Here is a 14,992-nt window from a genome sequence, read left to right as displayed (position 1 = left end):
AAATTTAGAGAAATATTTAAAGCTAAATTCTAAAAAACATTAAACCACCCTGAGTCATTTGCCTGACTTGACAAATCACACTCACTATGCCAAATGCAGAGACTATATTCTTCATTCCATATTTTGAAAGTCCTCGAAGCAGCTGCCCTTCCACACACCTTTTGACAGGTAGTTTTCTGAGGGCAGCGGCTGGGTCTTTGGTCTTCGCCCATTCTTCCCTGCATTTAACCAAGTACCCCTTTTCAGCTGGGGGTGGGAGTGTGGGTAAAAAAAAAAGCTGTGATTAAACAATTTATCCAATAGACAGATTTTCATAACTTAAAAATGCTTCATAGAGAACACAAACCAGAAAATGTTATTTGTAATAGAGGTACTCTGAAAAGCTTCTGTTCATCAGAAAGTAAAGAGATGGAGAAATGTAGAAAGTTTATAGAACTAGACGGCTTTGTTGACAACGTGCTACCACCTCAGCATTTACAGACAGTTACTGTTCATTATCATAGCTGATTCAACATGCAACAAAAGCTTGGTAGTCCTTCCTTCCTTCTCTCTCTTTTTCTAATTGTATTGTCAAATTTAATGGGTTATTTCCCTCAAAATTAGATAGTTTTATCTTTTTAATTTGCAAATGAATAATCACTCAAAGTGGGCATAATCATTTTTATAATTTTTAAAGTAGTACTTAAATCCTTTTTCATACAGTATGATCTTACAGAAACTTTCTGGAAAGTTTTTAAGGAACTCTTCAAAACTAAAGATCCTCAACATGTTTTTGCCAAGTTTTTATAGTCTATTACAGTATGCTTTTAACAAATTAACTACAAGTGAAATCTGTTTGGATTCCTATGTGTTCAGAGATTTAATAGTACATGGAGAAAAGGAAATGAATGCATTAATTTATGAATTAATAAATTAGATGAGCTAAAGAGCTGAAAACTGAATATAAATTGTAATCTCAAATACATATAGAAACCTTGTGAAAAAAACTATACTTTTCATTTTACCGTAAAAACAATTTTTAAAAATTCTGAAATTACTACTATAATTTCCACATATACTTTTATTCAAAGCAATTCCATAACTATCTAGCCATTTGTTGTACTTTTTTCATAACATAAATTTTATTCTCACCTCCGGAACGGGGTTTCAATATTAAGTCCATAACTTCGGCCCAGGAATTCTGTAGTATAGCTCTAAAATTAAACAGCATTTATTTTACTCAATTTTGCATTAAGATGAATTTTACATAGCCAAATCTGTGAAATCAACAAATTGTATTAACTTTATAGTTCATTAATCTTAAAAGCTGAAAAGCTAATATAATGATATAGATTTCAAATTTAAGTTCTCTTAAGAACTTAATAGAAGAACATGTTTACTCATAACATTTAGTATCATTTCACAGTTTTAAAATTCTATAATAGTATAAATACTAAGTAGTCATGCTTTGTTATACACGGTATTACTTGTATAAATCAAAGATAAGTCTTTATGTACCAAAACTTACTTGAAACTTCTCAAAAAAAATTTCTCCCCCACGTTTAAAAACCTTCTGACCTCAGCAAACAGAAAGAATAAATGCTATTTATCCATCTCTATTATTCTTGTGAAAATGGAAGTCTTTATTTTTGCTGATTGTTATACATGATTGTTAAAAATAAACAGCACATAAGAAAGGTTACCTGTTATCTAATCTCTAAGAAATTAAGCAGTTAACACTTTAGAGTGTATTTTTCAAGACTTTTTTTGATGCATCTGTAAGTGTATACAATTTTTCCTTTAACTTTTATTGTATTACCTTTTGCCATACAGAAATTGTATTTTGTATATCATACCTGAAAAATTTTTTCAGGTAACATTTCTGGTCTTGGAGTTATGCTTAGAAAGGCCTTCCCTATCAAAAGAATATAGAAATAAAAAAAAAAAAGGAGAGAGAATATAGAAATCCCTTCTATTTTGTTTTTCTATTTAGAATTTTTATTTTTCACATTTAAGCTACATTTTTTTATATTAAATTGTATAAAGTGCTGTTTAGTTATCTATTGATGAGATCTTCTGGATTTTTAATCTACTAATATAATAAATTACATTGCTGGCCATCCTTATAGTCCTGGAATAAGTCATGTTATATTGATTTTTAAATATACTTCTGGGGTGGACCTAGAAGGTATTATGCTAAGTGAAATTAGTCCTACAGAGAAAGACAAATGCTATATAAAATCACCTATATGTGGAATCTAAAGAACAAAATAAATGAACAAACAAAACAGAAACAGATTCATAGATACAGAGAATAAACTGATGATTGCCAGATGGGAGGCAGGTTGGGAGAATGGGTAAAAAAGGAGAAAGGATTAAAAGGTACAAATTAGTAATTACAAAATAGTCACAGGGATGTGAATGAAGTACAGCAGAGGAAATGCAGTCAATAATATTGTAATAACTATGTATGGTGCTCGGTGGGACTTATCAGGGGGATCACTTTGTAAATTACATAGATTAACCACTATCCTGTACACCTGAAACGAATATAATATTGAATGTCAACTTTAATTGAAAAAGAAAAAAAAATATACTCCTGGGTGACACAAAATTATCTGGCTAGGCCTTTAGCAACACTTTCAAAAACTGTATAGGCATTGCTCTGCCAGATACCATGGAAAAAGACTTCTATGCTCAAAAACTTTTGTTATCTGGCTGGCCACTAGATTTTGTAAATAGTTTTATTGCAAAACAGCTGTGTTCAATCATTTATGTAGTGTGTGGCTGCTTTGCACTGTAACAGCAGAGCAGAGTATAGCACGTCCTCGAACAATGTTGTTTCGTTCAACATCATTTTGCTGTAACGTTGATGAGGGGAAAAACAAAACTGCTTCCTAGTCAGGGCCACTGTGTTTTTGTGACCACAAATATGATGTAGGAACTTAACTCGTTTGTATCAATTAGCCTATGTTTAAATTGGTTTCACTCTACATCATTTCACTTAGAGTCCCAGTTTCTAAGAAGCTTTAGAAGACATTATGTGAATTCTTACTGTAGCTGCTATAAATACTCTAAGGTCTACAAAGTCTAAAATATTTACTGTCAGGTCTTTTACAGAAAAAGTTTGCCAACACTGGTGTAATACATTAAAAAGTTTAACTATAGGACTTCTCAACATCTTTTAAGATGCTACCATTTATATGAAGGTTCAGTATACACTGCCTTATTAAATATAAATATATTTGGTTTATAATAGGTCATTCTATCTGGCCGACTACACATGAAGATGTTTTCTACTTTTATGTTATCTTTTCCTTTTTCCATTTTTTTTAATGTGTAAAATGAACAAAACAGAAAATTTATCATTTTTGTCATTTTCAAATGCACAGTTCTGTGGCATTAAGTACGTTCACACTGCTGTGTAATCATCAGGACCATCTGCCTCCAGAGCTTCTTTCTCCCTCTCTCTTTAATCCCCCGCCAGTTCCGCCCCTGAACTACAGATGTTGCTGTCTCCCCTTAAGAACTGGATGAAGGTGGGGCATCTCTTCCTACACACTGGCAGCACGCGTCCAGGACCTGGGGTGCCCCTGGGGGCTGGTGCACCCGAAGTATGGTCCGTGGCTCAACCTAGGGCACAAACCCAGGATCTTCTGCGTGTAAAGCAGACGTCCTAATCACTACACTATGGAGCCATCCTCCAGAGCTTCTTAATCTTCCCCAAATGAAACTCTGTACACATTAAACAATAACTCACCACTTCACTCTAGCCCCAGCTCCTGGCAACCACCATTCTACTTTGTCTATAATTACTGTAGGAAACTCATAAAAGCGTAATTATACAATGTTTGTCCCATTTTGACTGGCTTATTTCACTTAGCAAAAAATTCTCCAAGGTTTATTAATATGTCAAAATTTTCTTCCTTTTTTCAGGCTGAATGATATTCCATTGTATTTATGTACCATATTTTGTTTATTCATTCATCTGTTAATGAACACTTGATTGCTTCCATCTTTTGGTTACTGTAATGCTTCTATAAACTGGTGTATAAATATGTTGAGTTTTTGTTTTTACTACTTTTGGGCATATACCCAGAAATGGAATTGCTGAATCACATGGTAATTCTATGTTTAATTTTTTGAGGAATCCTCATATCATTTTCCACACCATTTTACATTGCCACCAACAATGCACAAGGGTTTCAATTTCTCCACGTCCTCACCAACACTTATTATTTTTATAACAGCCATCCTAATCAGTATAAAGTAGTATCTCACTGTGATTTTAATTTGCATTTTCCTAGTAATTAGTGATGCTGAGCATTTTTTCATGTGCTTATTAATTTGTATATCTTCTTTGGAGGAAGGTCTATTCAAGTTTTTTAACCATTTTTAATTTTTGTTGTTGAGTTGTACAAGCTATTTACACATTTTGGTTATTAATCCCTTATCGGATGTATGATTTTGCCTATATTTTCTATTATTTGGTGGACTGACCTGCCAAATTAATTCCATTTCAAAGGTTGATACAGCCTCTCTTTAAATATTCTGTCCCCTAATATAATTAGCATCTTCACTATCTTTATCAATGTTCTCTGACCATTAGCGAGACTGAAAATATTGTCTTTTATTATCTAATAATAGTGATTATTAGTTACTAGTAGTTTTCTTCTTGGCAACAATTTTTTCTCTGGTTAGTAAATATGTTTTAATTTTAAAATATTACTTTCCATTTACTGAGCACTTACTATATTGCAGGCATAGAAATAGGTGCTGCAGAAACATGTTGTTTCATTTCACCACCCTGAGGTTGGTATTATCATCTGTTTACAGATGAGTAATCTGAGGCTCAGAACTGAAGTCTGACTTTAGCGTCTGAGCACAGCCTCGATACTATGTGATAAAATCTATACTACGTGATAGCTTTTTACTGTTTTGTGCTTTAAAAAAAAAATCCATGAACTTCACGTAGTCAGCTACTAGAAGTCAAGAAAACTCCTCTATTCCCAGGACTATAGCTGACAAACTAGTGAGCTCCAACACACTTCCCTAAGTCTAAATTTCCTTTTTGCTAAAACGAAGAGTTTGAAACACAATGAAGAACACAAACTAAATAACCTCTCAGATGACTTGTAATTCATAATGTCTACAATTCTAACTCCCATGTGAATAATTACTGTACGTAACAGTCTCTGATGGATAGCACTATAGCGTAAGTAGGTTTAAGAACTCAAGTACACACTGATGGGACTTGTACCCTATCTTAACCTAGAGGGACTTCCTATTAACTAAAAGTGAGTCTGTCCTTAAAATAAATTTTACTTCACTAATTACATCTGACAGCATTTTCTTTAAGGGTGGGGGAGGCACAGATCCCAGTTTAATAAACTGAGAAGCACTTGTTAACAGAGATCAGAAGGGGTGTCACCTCTGTCAGGCTACTCTGGGCCCGAGTTACTCAACTGCTTACTGTTGGGTCACTTACTGAGCCAAGATTTATCTGTAAAAAAAAAGAACATAAAAATAGAATCCCTGGATGAGCAATCAGGGGTGGGAGAAAAACTTACTTTTTAGGTTCTATCTTTGTGAACTCTGATTTATTATTTTACCTTGTACATGTATTCTCTTGGAACAAAAATTAGAAGGTGGCTGTGGATAAAATGGTCATCCAAAAGGATGAGATGCTAGTTCATTTGGCCCAGACATGAGGAAATCCAGAAATAATTAAACACAACGCCAGTAAAAACTGCGTCTTTTTTATGAGAGAGCTCTTTTAGATGAGAGTTAAGAAATTAAATACAGACCTTCCGACTTGATATGTGGGGATGGCTGTAGTTCCAAATCTTTGCATTCCGTAGTAGTTAATAAATCCAATCTCCTTGAGAGAGTTCATGGCCTGCTGTACTTGGTCATCAGTTCCTGTTATATTTCTGTACGGGTCCAAATTATGCAGAGAAAAAAATTTACAGTCAAACACAGTCAAGGATGCACATTATAAATGATATGGCTTGGCTTCCATGCCTTTCCTTTGTCCCTACAGCTTTATCTCTACCTAAGGATTTTGCCATTTTTTTTAATTGTGGCAAAATATATATTAATAAACATTTTAGTTTTTAAGCATGTAACATACTGGCATTAAGTATATTCACGATCTTATGCAACCTTCACCACTACTTCTTGAACTTTTTCATCTTCTCAAACCGAAACTCTGCACCCCTTAATAATAGCTCTCCACCCTCCAGCCCCAGGTAACATCTAGTCTACTTTGTATTTATAATTGGCCATTCTAGGTATTACATATAAGTGGAATTACAGGCTTTTTGTCTTTTAACACAGTATTTAAGGTGATGGAGTCTTTGCGAAAGTGGTGCTGAGTTTTTAGAGGGGAGGGACTGTCCGTATAAACACTCCAATACTATTTGCTCTCCCAGCCCTATCCAGCCCAGTCCGCCTTCCCTTGCTGCCATGCCTGCTAGTATCGGCTCACCTGGATTAACAACTTTTCTGTACAGACTCGAGGTGACTCAGCAAGACCCTCTCTGGTCTGCATTCCAACCCACGGTTCTTTACCTGAGAACAACAGTGAAGTGATTCCCTTGAAGCTCTCCCAATTTCAGAGGGTTTTTCTGATAGCTGAAATTCCCTAGCTTAAAGTTCATCAAGCACTTGTTCAAGTGGGCAAGTCTTTGCGCAGTTATTCTGAAGAATATAATAAAAAAGGAGCAGAGAGAGAAGCATGAAATATTGCTTGACCGAAACAGTCTAGGTCACGTGACCACAGAAAATAGCACCTGACTACAGAAAAAGCCAAGCAATGATGGTGGCAAAGAAAGGTGTCACAGCAGACGGGGTGGCTGTGCTTTTCATTTCCCTCTGGATTGTTCCTCCAGCATGAAACCTGGTCCTATGGGAATCATGTAGCCTGGGCCATGTCTATATTCTTAAAGCCACATGTAATTTATATACTGATGAGCAATGGAACATTATCTGTGGCACTTTCTAACTTTTGTGAGGGGCAAGGAGTGAGAAAGGAATACTGGCAGAGAGTAATCTCATTCATACAACTATCGAGATTGTTATTAAGCATTTAAAAAGGAGTTGTATGTTTTTGTCTATCAGAAGATTATAATCTCATTACAGAAAACTAGAAATATAGAAAACTAGAGAAAACGATTCAGTTTCAACACTTGAAAAAAAGTCTGTTAACTTCTTTGATTTTCCTCCCATTTTTCTTAAACACATTAGCTACGTATACCCATAGCCAGAATCCTGCCACAAACCTGTACCTTGCCTGCTATCATTTAAATGGCACTATAAAATTTTCATGAAAATCCCTTCATTTCTTTAGTAGTAACATATGTAGAAAACAAAATACAGTACTGAGAAGACTTCGTCCTATCTCTATCCCCCAACGCCTCTCCAGCCTTAACAGTTTCTGTTTATCTTTCCAGAAATACTTTATACATAAGCGTAAGTGTATCTACTGTCTCCTCCCTTTCTGGAACTTTTCGGTAAGTTTTTTTAACATGTATGTTATATATATAGAAAAGTACATGAATCATGAGTGTTCTGCTTGATGAATTTTCACAATGAACACAACCATGTACTTAGCATCCACAGCCTCCCTTTTAAAAACCAAATTGTTACATTATAAATTGTTCAGCCTTGCTTTTCTTCATTAAAAATACATATTAGCAATTTGTCTTGTCAATACAGTACTTCTTAGGCTGCCACATTCTTTGTAGAGCTGCATAGGACAGCTGTTGCACTGCATGGATAGTTGATCCTTTATGTGGCCAGTCCCCCTAGATGGATGTTTAGATTGCTATCAACCCTTTGTATTACAAACAATTCTAAACATTTTGGTAGGAATATTACTTAGATGATGCTGTAGCTTTTTCTGTGTATCACAGCTAAAGGCAATGATTCAATTTGTTCATCACTGATGGTGACAAATCTTTGGGTTAGGATGTTATGTGCTAGGTTTTTCCACTGTATGAGTACCTTTCCCTCCTGTCCCTTTTGTTTTTAATTAGTAATCTGTGGGGTGATATTTTTTAAATTGTGTGGCTACCCTGTTCTCCCACAGTCTTTCATTTGGCTGTTAAAATACCCAAGGATAAATGCCGCCCGGGACAAATATTACTGAGTGTAAAGGACTGTTTTTTCTACATTTACCATTCCTCCTGTATTAGTTGGCATTCTTCTATAAATAAGAATATACAGTAAAATTTTAAACTCAGAAAAAATTTTAAATAGCCCTGGGTATCCTAAGTCCTAATCCCTACTCAGAGATTATTTTTAAAAAAATTATCTCAAGTAGAGTACTTTTACAGCGTTGTTTACAGTAAAAGGGTACTTTTTGTTTTGTTTCCTTTTGGCTTATAGTAGTGATGTACTCTTGACCACCTTTCATTTAGAGCAGTGTTGGTCTCCATGCATTCACTAAGATAATAATCTTCACTGCTGATCTTTTACAAGTTTACAGTGGTTGCAGCAACCAACGAAAGAACTCTTGGCACTGCTGTTCCAGGGGCTTTGTCTGGGACTTTCTGTTTCTTTCTCCTGAGTCAACTTCTGATGCCCAAAGTGGCTCATTTAGAAAGGAGTGGGTGTCAGAAAGATTTTCTGCTCTTGCCTTCTGCTTTAAAGTATGGAGTCTCCTCATCCTGAGTAACAAGGGGGTTGAGGAAAGAAAAGGGAAAGTGTATTCCCCACATTAACCAGCAACCGTGTCAGCTGTTGCTCAATAGACTGGGCTCTGCATTTTAAATTAACAGCATCACACGTCTTGTTTGTTTTTTGTTTTTTTTAAAAGATGGATTGTAGAGCATAAATACTGCCCCCAGGACCTAGCTACAAAAAAGTAAATATTTATATATGTATTTATAAATCTATATATGTGCAATGACACTGTGGCTCCCACTGTTTAAAAAAATTTTTTAATTATAATTATTGGGGTGACATTAGTTAACAAAATAGGTTTCAAGTTTACAATTCAATAATACGTCATATATATACTGCATTGTGTGTTCTGCAAAGTTAAATTTCCTTCTGCCACCAAATATCTGACACCCCGCCTTGCCACTGCTTTTTAACTGGCTTTGCAGGTATCTGGCAAGGGTTTCCACTTTCCCATTCAGTAAAGATGTACAAAAAGATCATCACTGATTCTTTCACTCAGTTGTATTAAAAAAATTTTATAACAAAATACTTTCCTTTTATTTCTCCCCTTTTATATTACAGTTAAGGTGTGTTTAAGCAGCTTACATTAGCTATGCATTTCATTTCAGGAGAGAAAGGAGGGAGTTACAGTATTTGCTATAGAAAAAGAGAATGTTGGATCTGATAAGGTTGAGAATCATCTGTTGAGGGGTCCAGAGGTGTGAAAGCAGAACTTAAAAAGAAGCCCCGAACACTTTTTGTCAACCCCAAACCAGGCCCCCTAGACAGATCTCCTCTACCATTCCCATAAGATTTCTATGCCTTGCTCATAGCTATCTCTGTATGGGCCCTTACAGCTCGTTCCCAGCCATTATGTACCAGTATCGGTTCTCTGGATTGGGATGAGAGCTGTGGCCCTAGTAGGAGTCAAAAATCCCTAGGGTTAATCTTAGGTATTTTAAGATTTTAAAGATATATCATTTCAAATTAAAAAAAAAAAAAAATCTATATCTATATCTATAAATGTTGGGGTCTGTTTACATATCTTGAGAATTCTTTGCAACCACATTAGAAAAGAAAGGAAATAGCACTTTTTGGAAACTATTATTACTGTATCATTAAAGAATTCACTTTTTTGACTGTCATGAAGCCCAGGCTGGGTTCACGGTGACGAGCTCTGGAGGTAACTACACTCTGCTCTGGACTTCCTGGTTACAACCACTATCTTCTACCTCGCTGAAAACCCAGACTCAGGAGCCCGCTCACAATACCTGCCCTCCTATTCCTGGAAGATGCCAAAGCCAACTGTGTAGGAGGCTTTTTCAGAAAAGACAACTTTGTCTTCCCAGAAGACAAACCCTCTAGTTTGCTTTATGAGGCAGATAGCAACCCCAAACCACAAACAGGTTGGGACCTGCACAGGCCTCAATACAGCTGTATTTTTATGTTTAAATTTTTGATCCACCTGTGATATATTTAGACTAAGGAACTGAGGTAAGGATCCAATTTAATTTTCTTTTCACATGGCTACTCAGTTTTCTAACCACATTCACTGACTCAACTAATCAAATCTGCTTATTTTAAATGTTACTTTGAATATATATTAAATCTGTAGATGTATCTGAGTTAAATTACTCTAGTCTACCTAGTTCTGTGCCAATAGCAAATTGCTTTAACTGCTATATTTCTATAATATGCTTTAATATATACTGAAGTTAACTGCCTTTATTAGTCACCTTTTCCAGAATGTTTATGGTTGGTTTTACACCTTAACTTTCCCACATTAACTTTACGATCTGCTTGATAAGTCAAAAAAAATTCTACTGGTATTTTCATTAGTATAAGCATAAATTTACACATTTATTCAATAAGACATATGCATCCAAGAACAGGTTATATCATTCATTTATTCAAGTTTTATATACTTCTCAATAGCATTTCAAAGTTTTCTTCAGAGATGTTATACTATTTAAAATCTTTGTTTCTAGGTATGTTCTTTTTAACCTTCTGTATAAAAGATTTTTCCCCCATTATAATTCCTGTCTATTGTCTGCATATTGATTTTTGTAATATTAATCCTTATCTTGTATAGCTCTCATTCATCAACCCCTTGAGTAGAAACAATTGTATTATTGACAGAAGCTCAATTTGGCTACCTCCCTTGTAATTTTACACTACTTATTTCCTAATTTTGTTTGTTTGTATTATAGTATGTCCAGAACAATGATAAATAGTGGTAATAAGTGTGCTCATCTCTATCTACTTTGTTCCTGGCTCTAAATGAATTGCTTCTAGTATTTCGTCATTAAATAAGACATTGGCTTTTCATTTGAGATTTTCATATTTTGTCATATTAAAATATTTTTACATTTTGTTATGACAGTATTCATACTTTAGTAGAGAGTTTTTTTAAAATTAGAAGTAAACTAATATTGTTAAAATAATATATCAATTGGAATTTATTCATTCATTCATTTTATTTAAGATTCTCCAACTTGGGTCATTTAGGTAGTTTACAACTTTTTTTTCAAAATTACAAATAATGTCACATAGTACATCATTGTGTATAAGAAAGTGCTTCTAACTTTTTCTAAATTTGTATTTCCTTTGAAAAGACATCTACTCTGAGAACTACTGACAAAGAGTGTTTGTGCTTTACTTTGTTGAAGAATACTCTTCTTTATCACTCTAGACTCTGCCAGTGCTTTTCAGTATTTGTCCTTGAGCTCATTCCTGCAGGCTCATACTATCAGGAGCCATGTTCCAGCTTTGTTTGGAAATACAGGACCAGGAAGGGTCTGGAAGTGGATCATGGGCACTGAGCCTGCATGAAAGGCTGAATTCTGCCCCAAAGCACTTGGTCTACAGAACAAAAGTAGCTGGTCATGAAGTGGCCCCAGAGCTGTAGCCTCTGAGGTCCCAACATTACATGAAAGATTAATGTGGAAATTTTATTCTATTCTCTAGTTAAAAATATTCTGTTATTGAGTTAAATAAATTGTTTAAAATCCACCTATGTAATATCAGCTGGCCATTTCATCTCACAGAATGTTTGTTTCTTTGCTGAAAATTTCCCCATACCTCCTGAAGACACTCAATTCCTTTATGCATTATCAATCGGCCTATCTGTTTCCTGGTTCAATATGTGCATCGAGTACAATATGTGCAGAAGAAGCCTGACCAAATTTCTTGAGGAAAAAAATCTGTCACTGGTCCCATTAATTAATATCATATAGGAAAGAAGCTAGCCAGAGAAGCTGGGAAGTGGACAAAGCTCATGCCTCATTACCCTCTCTCCCTGCCCTCAATCCCCATCCAACTAGAGGACCAAATAGGAGTAAAACGGGTGTGGTCCAGCCTTGGGCAAGCTGCTCAGAGGCACCAGGTCCTTGACATCAGATATAAGGGTACAATGATAGGACCACAGGAAGTAAATTAATCCAAGAACTATACTCCAAAGAATCCAGAAAGCAGAGAACTGGAATGAAGAGAGTAAAGAAGAGGACAGAATTCCTCTTTGGTCAGTAACTACTGCTGTAGAGATAAACAGAATATTTAAGAGTCAGGAGAGAAAAATTAATCAGACAGGCAACTTGGCAGCTCTGGAGCAAGATTCTGGAGACTGCTCCCTGATAGGCTGACAGTGCTGTTCTTTTATTTATTTTTTAAGATGAGATAAAATTAACATTAAATTTATCATTTTAACCATTATAAGATATACAATTTAGTGGTTTCTAGTATATTCACGATATTGTGCAACTGTCACCAATATTGAATTCCAGACAACTTACATCACCCCCAAAAGAAACCCTACAATTATTAACCCCATTCCCTCTCTCTGTACCACCTGGCAACTGCTACTTTCTTTCTGTCTCTATAAGGGTTTCCCTATTTTGGACATTTCATATAAATATAATCATAAAATATGTGACCTTTCATGTCTGACTTTCTTTACTCAGCATGTTAAGATTCATCCATGTTGTAGTATCAGTACTTCATTCTTTTTTGTGACTAAGTCATATTCTACTGTCTAGTTTTGAATATACGATGCACATGTGTTTCTGAATCCCACTGGCATAGCTGAAAGCAAAAGCTATACTCAGTTCCTGTTGGTGTGGGTGCTCCTTGAGAACAGATGGAATGGAGTTGACAATATCTTCATGAAACTGTTCACAGTTTTAATTTTGATGACCCTAGATCAAGTTTTTTGGTGGTAAATTCACAGCAAATTCTGTGAATAACTTAGGAATACCAAAATCTCACTTTTAAACATCAGGAGCCAACCTAAGCAGCATATTGCACAAAAAAGCTTTTATTAACAAAGCCAGGGAAATATTGGCCCAGGTTCAGAAGGGAGATTGGCAGGATGAGGCAGGAAAAGAAACAAATCATTCTGAATGAGGCTATTCCTGCTTGAGATCCTGTTAAAATTACTAGGTGACTTTGGAGAGTTATATGAAGCTGAAAATAAATGCAACTTATCCCCGGGATTGATCGATTCAGCAATAACTGAAAACCTTGCATGACAGAGTGGGTTTATCCTTTTCAACAGTTCTCACGGGAAAGGCCAACGTGCCCAGCCCTACAAATCCATTAAGCAAACTAAGGGTGTAGCCTGCATCCGTGAGATAAGTGCTATGTGTTTTCCAAAGGCCAACATTCAGGTGTCTGATATAGTTTCTTACTAAGTCAACAGGAAGATGAGAGGCAGCAACGGTCTGTGAAGACAGATCAGCATCATGATCAAGTGTGACACCTGGCGGCTGACCAAGAAGGGAAATAAATATCTTTATTCTTCAAATATTCAAAGATTCGCATCACGTAATGAAATATTAATTAATGAAATGCCTTTTTTTGACCCTCAAATTAGTGAATGACTGTAAAAAAAAAATCATAACATGTTTGGGAGAATTCTAGAGAAGTAGAATAAAGATGATAAATTGGTACCATCTTTCTACAGGACAATTAGGCCTTGTTATGAAAAACCTAAAACCTAGAATTTCACACCTCTTTTAAATCAGCAATTCCTCTGCTAAGATTATATTAATGAAGTAATCACAGATGTGTGCCAAGATTTAGATACCAATGTCATTAAATTGCTTACAATACCAAGAAATGGGAATGTAAACATTCAGAAATAGAGTAATAGTTCATAAATTAGGATATATTCACATATTTAAATATCTTTTGCTATGTACTAATAGTGTAGAGATATACATTATTTTTTGTTCACAAGAACACACTTTATATATTTTGGTTTACAAGGAAAAAAACAGTCCTCACAAAAAATATACCATGCTGTGAACAAGGCAATCTCTGAGGGAGTACAATTATGATGGAACTTTCATTTTCTACCTGGTTCTTTCCATGTTGAAACAAGACAGACCAACTTCAATTTTAATTTGGTGGGAAAGTTCACAGAGCCAGCTGGACAGCACAGGAACTGACTACAATATTTCAGATACTAAAGAGAAGGCAAAACCTTCTGTGTCCCACGTCCCACATCCACATAGTTTGGGAATGCCTGAGCCCTGGTCACTCCCCTCATTCTTCAGAGTTCCTGGTCAGCTCACTGGCCCGTTTCCCACAAAGGCTGTTTTAAATCTTGACACTCTTTTCAAGTCCCCTTTCCAAGTCTTGCCCCCTTCACTCTCAGTAGACGATTCCACATTCCATGTACCACACGAAGAAAAAGAGAACCCAGGAACCAGAACCCAGAGGCCAGAACCCAGGAACACCATCATCCTCAGGTATCTCCTCCTGTTCTTGTTCAAATGTGTCAACATTTGTACACACCGCTAGTAAAGTCACGAAGAGATTTTCTCACTGCTTTTACTACTACATCATGCCACCGCCCCAAGGTCAAAGAAGAAAGGGACTGGAAAATTCATTAGGATGCAACCAGGAGCTCAATTCCAACATTTCAAGTGAAAAATGATAGAAGATAAGCCAGATAGTAGGCGACTGTGGTGTAAAGAGGAGATGGCATCTCAAATTCTATATGAAAAGATAGGGGAATTACAAATAAATATACATATTTATTTTAAGTGGGGCTAGGAAGCAAAGATGACTTTTTTAATGTTTATGTGCTGATTTTTTTTATTTTTAAAAATAACTTATTTCAGTTAGTTTCAAATAAAAGATGACTTTTTAATTATAGCATAATTTACAGTAAACTGTATATATTTAAAATGTACAAGTTTTAATACGTGACTAAAACCATTACCACGTTCAACATAATAAACATATGCATCATCCTCAAAAGTTTCCTCCTGCCCCTTTATTTCTTCCTCCCACCACTCCTTAACTCAGGGGCATACTAAGATGAAAGCCTGAGTTTGTCTTT

The 14,992-nt window shown here is 35.5% G+C and overlaps 1 protein-coding gene across 2 annotated transcripts in view; it reads right to left on the bottom strand.

The window, feature by feature from the left end:
- PUS7 (pseudouridylate synthase 7) overlaps nt 1-14,992 on the bottom strand; it is a 46,206-nt gene that overhangs the window by 6,881 nt on the left and 24,333 nt on the right. For both annotated transcript variants that reach the window (XM_006925379.3, XM_015599552.2), the window contains exons 8-11: nt 6,553-6,681; nt 5,787-5,912; nt 1,132-1,193; nt 86-246 (exon numbers count right to left, since the gene is read on the bottom strand). In XM_006925379.3, the coding sequence (XP_006925441.1) occupies nt 86-246; nt 1,132-1,193; nt 5,787-5,912; nt 6,553-6,681 (478 nt within the window). The remainder of the gene's footprint in view (nt 1-85; nt 247-1,131; nt 1,194-5,786; nt 5,913-6,552; nt 6,682-14,992) is intronic.

The sequence above is a fragment of the Pteropus alecto genome, unplaced genomic scaffold (genome assembly GCF_000325575.1).
Source record: "Pteropus alecto unplaced genomic scaffold, ASM32557v1 scaffold109, whole genome shotgun sequence".
Taxonomy (NCBI): Eukaryota; Metazoa; Chordata; class Mammalia; order Chiroptera; family Pteropodidae; genus Pteropus; species Pteropus alecto.
Note: the sequence above shows the minus strand (reverse complement) of the source record. Positions and strands in the feature narration are given on the sequence as shown.